The sequence below is a fragment of the Palaemon carinicauda genome, chromosome 26 (genome assembly GCF_036898095.1).
Source record: "Palaemon carinicauda isolate YSFRI2023 chromosome 26, ASM3689809v2, whole genome shotgun sequence".
Lineage (NCBI taxonomy): Eukaryota > Metazoa > Arthropoda > Malacostraca > Decapoda > Palaemonidae > Palaemon > Palaemon carinicauda.
In genome coordinates, this window is record NC_090750.1 from 36,542,358 (window position 1) to 36,559,010 (window position 16,653).

Here is a 16,653-nt window from a genome sequence, read left to right on the forward strand (position 1 = left end):
TGCATGCCACACATGAGCATTTATTCAATCTGAAGGAAAAGGTAAGAAGTTAAAACAGCCAGATGAGGACACCAATAAGTACGTCGGTACTGTTCAGTAACACCTGTGAATGTGAGGGTTGCTCCTCAGGCAATTGTTTACCTCATTAAAAGTTTAAACAGATGTTCCAGCTTAGCTTTAGTTATACTCCTATTAAAGGAGGATGGTATGTATTTGTGTAAGAACAAAAACATCACAACAATGATACAATTAAAATTTTCTAACCTAAAACTTGACAGGACCGATAGCTGAATAGGTGAAAATAGTCCTTTGATAAATTGAATCTATCACATCTATACTCAATACCAGCAATATAGGACCAAGGTATCAAGATTACTAAGCACAGTATTAGTTTTGTTGTCTAGTTCTTCTGGTGAAATGGCTTGCCTTTGTATATTTCCTCAGTAGAATTTATCATTTATTGTAATACAAACATCTTATACTGATCTAAAAAAAGTCATATGCTCAAGTATTTGAGTGCCATAACTACAAAAATAAAAGGAATTTTCTTCTTATTCACATCACCAAATCCATGTTAGTGATGGAGAAATTTTCAGTATTTTTAATTCTTTTTCCCACTCCCTCTGTTTACAGTTCCATTGCATTATCTTCAACTGAATATCTATTTTACACCAATTTGCTTCTATAAATTCCTCTTGATTAGCTGTTACTTACACTTTTAACTTTATGGTAATAATCTTAGTTTTTTTAACATTTGTACCCCACTTAATTATACTACTGTAATGGTCTCTCATTGGATTTTAAGTAAATTAACTATGGTATTGAGAGTGGTATGACCACATCAAAGATACACAACTTGTAAGGCCTATAGTATAATGGTTAAAGTACATTCTATATCATTTTGAGTCAGTAATAACCTATTTTCAATTGATAAATTTAATACAGTAGAATGTGACTTACCAAGAAAGTTTTTATGCAGAAGTACTCACGCACAATATTTTCTGTTTCTCCAGACAAATCTGGAGAGCCAGTTTCCTCTTCATGTTCTTGAACGATAATATTTACAGAATCACTCGGTATCTGAAACAAAACAAGAATATAATAATACCATTTTACTTTTGTATCAAAAGTGTTCAACCTTATGAGAATAAAGAAACTATACATAGTACTGTACTTTAAAGTTAATTTTGAAAGAGGCTGAATATTCAATTTCATCAAGTGATACAAAAGACATTGAAGTTCTTTTAATCAGTTCTTCCATTTTTTTGAGAAACCAAGTATTCCATGAACAGGCTGAGAACCAACTCCAATCATAACAGCTATTCGTTCCTACATGAATACGAGCCCTCATTCTGTAATAGGAGTATGTTTTCATTGTAGATGGATATAACGAGGTTTTCAGTTTCCGCACAGTACAGATATACTTGCACTGACCACAACTGGCTGTTTTAGTTTTTCTAGATTATTCATGAGAGATGTTAAGGATTTTGCAAGTCCCTGATAACTGTAGCTGACTGACAGTTTCTGTGTACCTGCTGACATAAATTTTATTGTTTAATAGCATTCCTGCTGTTTATTCCCTAATGAGTGACAAAAACATACATCATAAATGAGGAAAAAATCCTTGTTACACCGGTGCTAGAACAATTTTAAGTTCTTCCTTCACCTCTACCGCACTTTTGTCTCTTAGTGCCGACAGCGGATCCACGTTTACGTTGGTCTTTGAACACACTGCCAGTCGGAAGATAAAAGGGCTCCACCTTTCTTTTTCCCCTTCTTGCTCAAGTTATCTTATAGTAATAGACATGAGTTACATTTCCATAACTCCTACTGCTTATCTCCCCTTGGAAGAGAAAGTGTTGCCCAATCCTTTACCGAGGCTAAAGGAAAAAATGAGCTCATGTGTTTCTTTGCTCTCACCTGCTTGTGCTCTACCATGCATAAGCATGCTACTAGGTGCTCTAGCCTGTTTGTAATCGTGCTCCAACGGGAGTGCCACCTTACTTGCTCACAATCGGGCACTCCTACGAGCGACATCTCACTAGTTTGTGATCAAACACTCTTATGGGAGCGACATCTCACTAGTTTGCTTGCTCACAAACGGTCATTCCCACCTCACCTGCTCGCAATCAATCGCTCTCACCTCAACTGCACGCAATCAGTTTCTCCCACCTCGCTTGCTTGCAATCAGTCGTTTCCACCACACCTACTCGCAATCAATCGCTCCCACCTCACCTGCTCGCATTAGCGTGCCATTTCTCCTGCTCGCAATCACACTCCATGTTACTTGTTCACTACCATTCATTATTATGGGACCTCCGTCCAACCTGTTTGTGATCGTTCACTTCTATGGGAGTGTTACCACGCATATTCGTGACTGCGCACGTTCTTCGAAACTTATGTATGTGTACCCTTTTGATAAAGTCCTACTTTTGCAGACCAGGCCACCCCACACAGTAGGAATTTTGGGTTGGGCTCTTACGTGCCCACATTTTGATGTGTATGCTTTAAATTTTCTCTCACCCATGGATTCTGATGCTGCTGTTGGCACCTATTTTGCAAGATGCTTGCCCTCCCCATTGAGCACACATTCATCATATATGGAGATCTTATGTACCATTTTCCCCTAAAAGAATTGTGATCAAAAGCGCTCATTACATCACGCTCAATAATAACCCTCTGTTCGCAATCATACACATTCACCTATTCACTCTCATATACCCATCTCAGTACTCATAAGTGATTTTGCCTTCTTTCCTGTTAGAGCTCAGGCACACCTGTTGACTCGTGTGAACGTGCTCTCACCTAATAACACTAGGTATTCCTCATCTATAAGAGAATACTTGCGCTCTTCTATTAGCGCTCAGGTACACCTACCTGTTAGCAATCCCACAAAAACTCTTAGAACATTACTGTCTTTCAAGAACTTGCGCTCTTCAGCTTATGGAATGAGACTGGCCTTAGGAAAGCGCTCTTGTATCAGATACAGATATTCCGGCACTTAAGTACTCGGCTCTAGACTCTCATCCTTATTAAGAAACAAGTGAAATTGTAGATGTATGCCATAAGGTAGGAAATTTCTCAGCAAAACTTGAAAGTTCTAAAAGTTCATGCTCCCTTAGTAGCACACACTCACATACTGAAGAGTATATTTGCTCTTCAGTTAAATATCCCTTGTCAGGGGTTGATCAACCTGTTAGAAGACATATTCTAGACTGCCCAAGTGCATGTCTCCTACAATATATTCCTTGGCAGTTAGATCTTGCACTTTTAGTGCACGCATTCACTTCTGAGCACTCAGGCCTAAGACCAAGGTTTTTCTTTTAGGGTTAAGCTCGTCTCTGGACACGTCTGTTCCAGGGTGCATTCTCCTTCATAAAAACAGTATGAACATCTGTACCAAACCTGAGATAGAGCACTAAAGACTACGTTGCTAGTAAGGACTCGCCGGCCTCTGGTTTCCAAGCCCTTTATTTATGGCACTCACTCAAAAGGCCTGGCATATGCAGACTCGTCAGACAGGGCATGTACTGTGGATCGCAGGCGCCACCTTTAACGCTCACCTTACAAACATAAGCGCTCTCTAGTTGAAGCACGCCATTAAATCAAAAGGCACTCACCAGAAAAGCGTTTTTCCTTCTCATAAGAATAATTCTCAGGTAGCTACTTCCTAACATTTATTACTATTATTACTAGTGAAGCTACAAAACTCATTGGAAAAGCAGGATGCTATAAGTGTAAGACCGCCAACAGAGAGAAATAGCCCAGTGAGGAAAGGAAATGAAGTGATGAACATTATAAAATATTCTAATAACAGTAACAATACTAAAATAGATCTGTCATATATTAACTATGAAGAGGTAAAATTGCCTCTAAAAGTACACTCACCTAAGTGTGAGGTGAACAAGGGCCTGACTATACATGTCGTTAGTAGCAGAAATGCACCCTCTGAGGATTCTTTGCAGGCAGGGGAATACTCTTCAATACCCAGCCTGAAGGCTTTAGAAAATATTCAATACCAAGAGCAAACGTCACGACAATGGAATAGACATACCATGAAATTCTCACATGATCAGTTTCCATTGACCATACTCTCTCCTCCTTATGGGAAGTCTCTGATACACTCTCCAACTCTCAGGTTCTCTTCAGCTCAAGAATATAGAGAAATCAGATAGCAGTCTGCAAATTGGGGGGGCTAAAAAGAAGGGAAAATCAGGATTCTATAAGCGCAAGGGCTCCAAAAGGGAAAGATAGCCCAGTCAGAAAAGGAATTAAAGAAATAAATAAACTATATGAGAAGTAATGAACAATTAAAATATTTTAAGAACAGTAACAACATTAAAATATCTTTCATATATAAACTATAAAAAGAGACTTATGTCAGCTTGTTCAACAACAAAATATTTTCTACAAATTTAAACTTTTGAAGTTCAACCGATTCAACTACATGATTAAGATCATTCCACAACTTGTTCACAGCTGGTATAAAACTTCTAGAATATGTTTCTTCTAGTTAAATTGTATTCCTTTTCAGTTGAAGCATAAACTCTCTGAGCAAATGCGCCAAGCTGAGTATAGTTTTTCCAAGTCAAATCTGATTTGTTACCCTTCCAAAGATGATAGGCCTCCTGCTTCTCCAGAAAAGCACATCTGCAATCATCATTGAACCAGGGGTTGTCTTTCATCATGTACCTTAGCACACGAGAAGGGATACGCCTATCAATTATGTTAACTAGATTCTCATTCAAAGGAACAACAGGCTCAACACTATTGTACAATTAAGATCAATTTAAGCCAAAAATATCACTCAAAATGCCCCTCCAGTCTGCTTGAGATTTCATATAAATTTTACAGGAGTATGACACATCAGGAACAGGCTGCTCAGTCTTCACTACTAACGAAATCAAGGCATGATCAGATGTCCCAATTGGAGAATCATTAAAATTAATCAAAATTATTATTATTAAAATTATAATTATTAAAATTATTAAGATAATTATTATTAAAATCATTAACATTAAAATCATTTTTATTATTAAATTAATTACTTGTTATAACACCAGGGGAATCAGTGTATGCAAGGTCCAATCAGTTACCAAACTTGCCAGTAGCTTTACTTATGACTGGCTAACAACCTGATTCAGGGACAAAATCCAAAGCTCTCAAACCATAGAGATCAGTTAGAGAAATAGAATTTAACCACTACCTGCGGTGAGCATTGAAATCACCAACAAAAACAAAAGAGGCCTTTCTATCATCAACTTGTATCCTAGCCGTAAGGGTAAGAACACAATTAAAGATAGAATCATCCATGTCTAGATTCGGGAAGATTGAAAATAAATAGTTGTTATGCCTGCCACAAACTTTTATTACCTGAATCTCATGACATTTACATTCATAGCAAGACTTGTGAGAAGCAAGGTACTCAGTGATAACATACACAGCCATTCCCCTGGCCCTAGGAATGGCATCCAATTAAAAAAATTATTGGTTTTTTAAAACCAGTTATAAGGAGCTAAAATGAGTGCCTCATATTAGAAACCAGAGTTTCTGAGCACAAAAGAACGTCATGCTGTCTGGACACAACTGTAAGGTCTTGAATATTTGCATGCATACCACGAATATTGCAATATATTAGATGAAACTGACAAAGTCTAGGACGTACTGGTCCCAGATTTTGCTCAATACCTCCAGAAAAGATAAGAATTAATGGCAATAAAAAGGATTAATCATACTTAAAAAGTAAATTAACAATAATAATAACAAAATTGAACACAGAAATAAAATAAAATGCTTGTAAAACCCACACACACTACAGATAAAAAGTCGGAAAAACTGGTCAACATGGCGGAGTCAATACACCTTGCAAGGCTAAATACCCTCCAGAATAGCCACTTCAACTGAAGGGAGGATAGTAAGGATGGTTTTGAAAAGATAAAGAAACAGATGAGATAAATCCCCAGGCATCAATGCCCCTTTCTATTAAGCCTGTCCAACATAACATTAAAACCAGTAAGAAAGAATATGATAGAATAGTGTGTCTGAGTGTACCCCCACGCAAGAGAACTCTAACCCAAGACAATGGAAGTCCATGGTACAGAGGTTATGGCACTACCCAAGACTAGAGAACTATGGTTTGATTTTGGAGTGTCCACATAGGAGATCTGCTTACCATGGCTAAAGAATTTCTTCAACAATTACAGACAGGAAATTAGCCATTGAACAATTATAGTACAGTAGTTAATCTCTTGAGTAAAGAAGAATTGTTTGGTAATCTCAGTGTTGTTAAGTGTATGACGACACAGGAGAATGTGTAAAGAATAGAGCAGACTATTCTGTGTAATTGTAGGCAAAGGTAAAATAACCCGAGAGAGGGGTTCAATGTAAGACTACCTGGCCAGTAAAAGGACTAAATAACTTTCTAGTGGTAGTATCTCAATGGGTGGCTGGTGCCCTGGCCAACATACCACCAAACAAATAAAAGCTACAATTAACCAGTCAAAACACCCCTCTGGAGGAATTTGAAGCCAAGATGGGAAAGTAGAGGAACAACAGTCAGGACCCCCTTTTCCAGAGCAGCCTCCTTTAAAAGTACGGCAATCTAAGGACAAGTCTAAAGACTGGAGCCGTAACTCAAGTGAAATCATCCATGAAAAGGCTCCCGACACTTAAGGCTAGGTTGTCTACCCTAACATCATCGTTCTCTACGAGACTTTGGTATACTGTAACCCCCTTCATCCTTGGTTTATTCATACCAGAAGGGGAAGAGGTAGGAGAGAAGCCATATGACTTTAGGAAAGGCAACTCTCCTCTTTAATTGGCAAGAGTGGGGGAATGCCTGTCAAGCACTGCCTTGGAGCAGAGGCCTGGATGGTAAGCATCCTTCGTGATGGTTACCGCCGCCTGTTCATGGGTTCCAAACCTTCCCTCACTCAGACATCGACAATGTCATTTACATATAATCGGTTCTCTGAGAAACATATCATCATATAAGCAGTCGTGGAAATATTTAAGACATGGTACAGCCAGTCTAGGACAATTTTCCTGGCTTATAAAGCCACCTGTTCTTGTTGGGGACGTAGATTAGAGGCTTTAAGCCCGTCATTGACCTCTAAGCTCTAAATGAGTTTGTACTTAAAACTTCATGCAAAATGAAGACGGAAAACACAATACGGCCCGTCATCAGAATAGAAGACTACTGTATACACTTTCAATAGACCTAAGAGATACACTTCCAAATATCAGTCCACTAAGAAGTTTCTCTGCTTCATCCTCAGAGGGGAACTACCTGTTCCAAGTCCTCTACGTCAGACGGTCACCAACACCCCCAGTGTTCTCCCAAATGTTCAATCTAGTTTTGGCTTGGGCTGACTCGAGATATTCGCCTTCTTCAATACCAGGAAGACTGGTTGATCCACAAAGAGACAGCTCCTACAACAGTGTGATGAACTTTATCTTTTTGGCACATCCTGGGGATCATAATGAATTTAGAGAAGTCCAATCTAAAACCCAAGTAGAGAAGGGCTTACCTGGGTATGAAGATAAAGACAGTCTTGAGGAAAGTGTTCACTTCTAGAGACTGAGTCCCAGGACTCAGGAAAGTAATGTGTCCATTGCTTCACAAACCATAACTCCCAGTGTGACAGTAGCAACAACTTTTGGGCCACCTGCCTTCCCTAAAAAAAAATTGTACCAGAGATCCCGTCGGTGGTGCCTAATACTGGATCAGGCAACGGCTCTCGAGGACGACTTCCAACATGCGATGGATGGCCTCGATACATGCTTATCTACCGTTCTGCCAGCTCAGAAGGGTCCTAAACAAGGTTTTTAAATGCCAAAACTAAAAATTACCTTAGGGCCAACCAAAAGGGCACAAGCAGAGTGGTACCCGGATATCCTGATTTTGCTGTCCGAGATACCCAAAGAGCTCTTCCTCTAGCTCAACCTGCTATACCCATCCCACCTGTGAAGAGATCACAGCTCGGTGACATCCCTCTCTCTCTTCACAGATGGTGGTTATCCAGCATCTTCTCTGAAAAAGAGGCTTTTTGCAAGACACTGCAAAAGAGATGTCCCAATACAGTTGGGCCTCAATATTCAATTTACAATGATTCAGTTACAAACGAGCTTCCATAAGGTACTTAAAAATCAGCACAACTTAGTTTACAGTAATGGTGCTAGGTTCGTAAATACGAACTACTTACCAACATGGAGAACAGCTAAAGCCATCACTTGGTAGCATAGTAGTGTGTTACATGTCACTTGAGCATCAGTTCGCCATCTTAGCTTACGGTACGGATTAGGGATTTTGTTATTCTTTTTTAAGTGTTTTTGTGCTTTTTTATTGCCTTACATAACTAACAAAGAAATAAAGCTAGACAGTGAAAATTGCATTAGATAGCTGAATAAATATTCTATATAGTTACATGGATGGATGTTCCTCCTAGTGAATAATCGGATCCTCAGAGTTTACAATATTATTAGCTCTGAATGTCAGCAAAAGGGATTAGATATTTTCTATAAACTTTTAAGAAAACTTAGAGTTCACAAGTGCCTTTAGCTAACACTATTATTATGAAAAAAAACAGCGGTGAGATTCTTAACCATAAGATCTTTCAAAGGTTCAAAACTTGAACCTTCTATATACTGTATAGTAACACATCTAGAACCCCCCAAAATTGTTCCAACAACAGAATGCACAAATGCAATCTTAGATACTTAAGTACAGTATTAAGCATGAATCTGTAACCCCTAATAGCTGAAATATACAGTTTCTTTTCAAGAATAAAAGATAAAACTGAAGACAACTCATGAATGGCATATCCATGCAAGGTTCTCACCATTATACGCCAGATTCTCTCAATATTGTATGATATGCCTAAGCCTGCTAAAAGGAAATAAAACGGGAAATTTTTAGTTCTGGGGTAAATGTCAATATGAGCCAAGCTTCAAGATTGATTGATTGATTGATAGAATTGAAGTTTTCTGGCATCCTCACATCGAAGGTCATTGACACCAATATTGTTTATTATAAATAAAGAACAAATGAATACTCAACTAAAACCACAAAGCAAAGATATCATTATAAAAGTTAAATAACTATCAGAAGACCTTCTTCTGAAATAAATATAAAAACGCTGTTAGCATTGTACGACACATCATGTCCAAGAATCTTGACAAGGATGAACCTGCCATGCTCACCTCGAGCCTAAAATAGATTTCTATTCATTTCTGTGCTATAAGCTGGGCATTCAGTCAACAAATGCCTCACTGTTAAGAGCATCAAACAGTCGTTGCAATATGGTTGGTGTTGGCCAGTTTGCAGAAACTCATGTGTCATCCGAGTGCGACTAATGCGGAGACGACAAAGTAGTCTCCCTCCCACTTTCAGGGCATCATGTTATATCTCCAAGGAGATTAACATTTGCAATTTTTCTCATCTTATATTAAATTAACCTACCCAATGCTGTTACCAATTATTAAAAATAAAATTCTTAATTGTAGGTAAAAACCCATTACTCTACAGGGAATGGGATATCTTTTTGGTAACAACTCAGCTGCAGCATTCTTTGCTAATGAATCTACCTCATTTCCAGACACACCTATGTGTGCCAGAACCCAGCTAAATCGAACTGTTATACCTTTCAGGCCAATTAGTAAAAGCTACTCTAAAATCTTTTAAACTAAGGGGTTACTAGAACTAAAAACTTTTAAAGCTTGTAGGATACTTCTTGCATCACTAAAAAGGGTAAAACTGCCCTCCTCTTTTAACGCTATTTTCTCAATAGCAGTTAGTATGCCACACAGTTTGCCAGTAAATATGTTAGACACTTGAGGAAGGGCACCTCTACAATTAAAAGAACTGCTATATACTCCAAATCCAATGCCAGCATCGGATTTGGAGCCATCAGTATATACTGTATATAAAAGTTTATTCCCTATGTTCTTCAACATGTTCCATAAAAAGAGACCTGGCTTCTAATTCAGTCATGTTCTTTTTATACCAATAAAATATTTATAAAACAATATCTCTGGTAATTTCCATGGAGGGGTTGGTGATATCCTAAATGGACAAACTCTATTTATTGCTAAATCAAGACCGTTTATTAATTGTTTTAAACGAAAACCATAAGGTTGAGGATATTTTGGGTGCAACTCAAAATATCTGCAATGCCTTACAAAGTTTGTAGTCTGACAGGCTAAAGAATTAGGAAGTCTTTGTAATCTAAACTAATACCGAACAATAGGAGACTTTCGGTAAAGGTCTAAGGGTAATTTTCCAGCATCAACAAGGAGACTTGGGATAGGTGCAGTTCTAAACGTTCCTGTGGACAATCTAATACAAGCATAATGTATAGAATCTAACATCTTTAATCGGCTTGGGGTAGCTGAGGAGTATATTTCACACCCATAACTAATTCTTGAAAAAATTAAGGACTTGTATAATTTTAAAATAGTTTTGCAGTCTGCACCCCATCGTGTATTGGACAATACTTTTAAAATATTCAGAGTCTTAAGACATTTAGCTTTCAATGCTTTCAAGTAAGGAACCCATGTAAGCCTACAATCAAATATCAAACCTAAAAATCTACCTTCATTTACACATGGGATTCGTCACCTTTGATGTATATATCCGGGTCTAGATATACTCCCCGAATACGACAAAAATGGACAACAGTAGCTCTGCTTGTCGAAAACTTAAACCAATTCATATCATCCCAAAGAGTAATTTTGTCAATTGAGAGTTGCAGTTTTCTCTCAACCATTGCCATTCTAGCTCTAGCAAATAATATGGAGAGATCATCAACAAATAGTTTTGAGAGAATGTCTTGGGGAATGACGGAGGATTTCCCATTAGTGGCTAGTGCAAATAGAGTAACACTTAGCACACTACCCTGGGGAACTCCTCCTTTCCTGACATTTCCTCTCTGATAGAGCTTACCCCAATCTCACATGAAAATATCTATGCGAAATAACCAAGCTTCCAGAGAGAAACAATATGAACCGTAAGAGATTTTCATCGAAATAAAAATAATTTGTTTATTTCCTTTTTACAGGAGGACCAATCATTATACTTAGTATAATCATTTCTTTTGTATACCAGTAATACAAAAATCAATAATGTACAAAACTGCTAATCACACACACCTTAGTAAACAAAACCCTAGTTGCCCCAATTTTGCGAGAAACTAAAAAGCTTCTCATTAGGGCATTAGCTTGACGCAGAGCTTCAGTTCGTTGTCGCTTGTCATACAAAAGCCAATCTATTGCATTTATCTTAACTCTATCCTCTGCAGTGGTTTCGGCTAACACTTGTCCCTCTGGGTCTCTGTTACTTGAAGAAAGCCTGTTAAAAAAATAAAAGCATGAAGTTTACATAAGAATGGTGCATAAGGAAAGGTGAGTGCATTTTATTTTAATGTAATGCATAATACTTTGGCCAAAAAATCAAATGGCAGAGGATTATTCACAAGTTTCAAGAGATTTCATTATCTTTTCTGTAAATTAATTGATATTTCGATACACTTGCTGTCAATATTCTCATCTATTCATCAATAAAAAAATTTACTGCAATAGCAGTCAAATAAAAATTATTAGAAACATTTATCATTAATGAAATAAAATACCGGACATATCCTGTACTTGTAATTTTTCTCATTCCCTTTCTCCAAGATCACTCACACTGTCTTTATTCCCTTTGATATTCATCTCCCAATAGTACATTTTTTACACCTTGGCTCCTACTGTGTAGATACTGTGAAAACCAGTTCATTATCAATATATTTAGAATGATTTTCTTCTGTCCAGGCAAAAGCATTACTAGCACAACCAAGGCTTCTCACTTAGTGAGAACCTTTGTTAACCTCATACCACCATTACTTTGTAACAGGATAACAATTTTACCATCATTGAATTTTTTTTTTTTTGTTAAAAGAAAGCCAATCACGTTTTTCCTTGGCCTACATCTCTCTTTTCCTCACACCAATACTCATGGATATGTGAAGTCAGATCCAGTCAGTTAAAAGTGAAATTTTAATAATAATATTTATTATTTTTGTACTCACCTGATGTTCATATGTTTTCTCTCTAAAAGTTGTTTAAATATCGATATCTACCTTTAAATAAAACTTTCCCGTTTTCTTTTCTTGTAAAATCCCTCCCCCTCTAGTAAAGTACAGTATTGAGTTAGTATAGAAGGTGATGTCAGAGTTCCTTTGTATTTATTTCAGCCTCAACATCACTAGTTAGTGGGAAGGAGGGGGATGTTATAAATACAAGACGAGTATAAAAAAACAGTAGGACCTTGCAATAACAGACACGATTATAATGGATTTCAGACATAACAGACTAAATCCAGGCAACCTCGGTAGTGTTACATTGGAAAAGGTCACCATAAGATGTAATTAGTTCTGAGGTGTTTATATTCATTTGTTGTACTGTATATGTATTTACATAAGACGTAATAGAACTATTTTTACCTTATTATTGGCATACCTTTCTAATAAATAGCCTATTTGAGGAATAACTGTATATCATTGAAATCAGCTTTTTTCTATTCAAGCCTCTGAGAAAATGTAACCACACTCAGCTGACTTTACCATGAGCTGATTTTAAGTTACAGCTCTGGAAGATGTGCAAACATGTCATCATCATCATTTCAGCCTTCAAAAGTCCTTTGTTGGATGTAGGCCTTCCCCAGGTTCCTCCACAGACTTCTATCCCAAGCTATACTGTGCCACTGTTGCTTATGTTGGTCTACGTCATCTCGCCAGCAGGTTTTTTGTCTTCCTCGGTTTCTTGTGTATCCTTGGGGTGTCCAGAGGGTTGTTCGTGATCTCCATCTCTTGTCTGTAATCCTGACAATGTGCCCCGTCCAGTTCCATTTGAGCTTGCTAATGGTTTCAAGGATATCCATTACTTTAGTTTTTTGACGTATCCATTTAGCTGTTTTTCTATCCTTCCATGTTAGATTTAGCATAATTCTTTCATGTGCCCTCTGCATTGTTCGTAATTTAAGGGAAAGCTTTTTTGTTAGATTCCAAGTTTCAGCCCCATAGGTGACAGTGGGGAGGATACACCGATCATAGACTTTCCTTTTTAGGATGATAGGAATCTTCTTATTTTTTAACATATACAGTACTGCAAATAATATTCTTAATATAAGTAGAGATAATGTTAATAAATGTTGTTTTTCTTACTGTACTGTATTCTTAAAAAAACAGAATCAAATAAATATAGCCATTTTATAAGTTCTTCGTACATATGACGCCCAAAAAAGGAAATGGTTTCTTTTTACGTTTCATTGCCAACCCGAACAAAAGAATGAACTAATTTACACATAAAATTACTGTAATCGCTAATTACACCAATAGCCTCTAATAAACTATATGAAAACTCTGGTTCTCTATAAAATATTATATTTGTGCAATAATCATTATATGATGGTTTTAATAATTTTAGAAATTACATGAAAATCCAGCTGAGAAAATGTAAACATTGTCAAAAGATTCAAGCTACCAGAATCAAGGATATGAGCAGATATAAATAAAAACAATTATTAATACATTTTCCAAACTTATCCAAAACATCTTACAATAAATAACAGTTTTCATACAGTTTAGTAAAAGCTGTTAGCTTTGTTACCTACCGCTTGGCTACGAAAATGCGTTTGTTTGTTGTGATTGGCAGTGAAACATCAACCTAATGGTTTCCCTTTCGGGCATTGTATGTAAGAAAAACGGAATTAGCTTTATTTTTAATTTCTCAGGATACATGAGTAAAATCAAATTGGTAACAAGCAGTGTCAGACACAAACAACACTGCCAATCATAAGTGAAGCTTCACAAAACCACTACCACTATTCTAAATGTTTGTGTAAAATTGCAGTATCCATAAATAAGAGCAAAAAAGTGTGAATCTGAACTTTGCGAAATCAGGGGATGTTAAATTTTACCTTTCAAGGTCCCAAAAGATCAAAGATTATGGTGTCATCTTAAAGCCCATTTGAGGTTTTCTATCAGTCAATAACATTAACCGAACGTGTATCTGTACTCATTTTTAAGGTATAGCCCTCTGAAATTCAGTGACCTTGAAGATTCAAATACCTTTAACTTTGAACCTACCCATCTGCAAAATTATGCATTTTTACTACTGTATTCTGGTATAGAAAATACAGTAATATGTATAGCAATGGAAAATGGAAATTTTGGTCTTGGTTTCAAGTAAATATGATATTTGGTGGAGTAATAGTTAAAAAATTATATCACTGTAACCTTGACCTTGACAACATGAGGTCCAAAACTAATTACCTTATACTGGTTACAACAGCTGCTGTTATGGCACTTGTATCTAAACCAACATCAGCAGCAAGTTTGAGGGCATGACGACGATGATGATCATCAGTAATATTGTGAAGAAATCGAGCATACCATTCTACTTGTAACCAAACTGGTAACACAGAAGTATACCTCGCCACTTGTTCCACATCACCACGCTCAATAGCTTCCTGAAAATATTAAAAGTTTCCTTTAACACTTTCTACTGTAGCTATTTCTGAGTTTTAAATTTTGCTACGTATTGTAAATTAGTGATTTGGCTAAATCATGTGATGTGCCTACTGATAATGAAAATAACAACAACAATAATAATACCTCATTAAATTGATCAATAAATAAACTACTCAAAAAGTTCAAAAAAATCCTTCAACGTAAATATTTCCAGGTTATGACACAACTCACAAATATTACTTATATTCCCTCTGACTTTAGTTTGATTATCAATACATTTTAGTACTCAGGATTATCCACATATGCTTATGAAATAAAGACAACTAATTTTATGACTTTGTGATAAAGATTAAATACATGTGCAATTGTTTAACTTATTTTTTGGTAGTAGGTTGGCCAGGGCACCAGCCACCCGTTGAGATACTACCGCTAGAGAGTTATGGGGTCTTTTGACTGACCAGACAGTACTACATTGGATCCTCCTCTCTGGTTACGGTTCATTTTCCCTTTGCCTACATACACACTGAATAGTCTGGCATATTCTTTACATATTCTCCTCTATCCTCATACACCTGACAACACAGATTACCAAACAATTCTTCATCACCCAAGGGGTTACTGCACTGTAATTGTTCAGTGCCACTTTCCTCTTGGTAAGGGTAGAAGAGACTCTTTAGCTATGGTAAGCAGCTCTTCTAGGAGAAGGACACTCCAAAATCAAACCACTGTTCTCTAGTCTTGGGTAGTGCCATAGCCTCTGTACCATGGCCTTTCACTGTCTTGGGTTAGAGTTCTCTTGCTTGAGGGTACACTCGAGCACACTCTCCTATCTTATTTCTCTTCCTCTTGTTTTGTTAAAGTTTTTATAGTTTATATAGGAGATATTTATTGTTGTTACTCTTCTTAGAATATTTTATTTTCCTTTTTTCCTTTCCGCACTGAGCTATTTTCCCTGTTGGAGCCCCTGGGCTTATAGCATACTGCTTTTCCAACTAGGGTTGTAGCTTAGTAAGTAATAATAATAATAATAATAATAATATAGTGTCAATATACAGTACTGATAATTTCCTTTGATACATACAGTATATACAGTAATACCACTCAATACAAAAATTTCTGCATACAAAAAATACATAAGAAAAGAGATAAGAAGATTTTTTTACCTATTACAAAAAACACCTCATGATACGAAACGAGATTCTCCTGACCGACGAAAAATATTTTCAAAATTTGCGTGCAGCAAAACTGTAAATTCGCCACTATCGTCCTGCGCTCCCATTGGTTATATCCCTACCTTTCTCCTAGTTACCGCCGCAAGATACTGCTCTCATATTTTATATCAATAACTACCTTTTATAGTTGAAAAACTCAATGAACAGTACTGTTTTGTGTGTATGTACAGCATATACATACGCATATCAAAACAATAGCGATATATTTTCATTTCATTTAATAGCTAATAACAGATCGTAACATTTTTTTTTCCTTCTAATGTCAATTTTATATCAATAAGTACATTTTTAAATTAAAAAACACAATGAATAAAGCTATATTATATGTACGAACGTACAATGCTACTACGCATTTCAAATACATTAGCAATATATTTTTCTTTCATTTTGGTAAATAACTACTGGGTGAACTCGGGACAAATATTGTTTTTTATGAGATCGGCATTGTACCTCGATGTCACTCACTATTATACAATTCACTGTAATGTTGTTACATTTAACATCATATTTAAGAAGGCCACATAATATCTGTCTCTTCAATTGTAGATACTGTATTACCATGGAATTTGGTAAGAACTGAGAAACTGTTTCCCTTCAATCCCTGAAATTTTCACTTGGATATGTGAATTATTCTAGGAACAATTTACTCCACCGCCAAAAATAACCATTCAACCCATACCGAAATAAACATTTGCAGCAGCTTTTCTATGGTAGATATCAACATGAAAATTGGTATTAAAAAAGTAAATATCCCTCCCACAAATCTTTGAAAATTTCATTTAGATATGTGGAAGTAATTTACGGTGACGCCAGAAATCGGCCTCCCGCGGATATAAATAAATTTCTACAGTGACTATTTTATGTCTAGTATCAATAAAAAATTGGTATGAATGTAGTTCACATAACACCCATCA

At 36.6% G+C, this 16,653-nt stretch overlaps 1 protein-coding gene across 1 annotated transcript in view; it reads right to left on the bottom strand.

Annotated features, from left to right (window-relative positions):
• Positions 1 to 16,653, bottom strand: part of LOC137619487 (nuclear pore complex protein Nup107-like) — a 191,547-nt gene that overhangs the window by 28,770 nt on the left and 146,124 nt on the right. The window contains exons 12-14 of the mRNA XM_068349556.1: positions 14,310 to 14,506; positions 11,149 to 11,347; positions 961 to 1,080 (exon numbers count right to left, since the gene is read on the bottom strand). Of these exons, the coding sequence (XP_068205657.1) occupies positions 961 to 1,080; positions 11,149 to 11,347; positions 14,310 to 14,506 (516 nt within the window). The remainder of the gene's footprint in view (positions 1 to 960; positions 1,081 to 11,148; positions 11,348 to 14,309; positions 14,507 to 16,653) is intronic.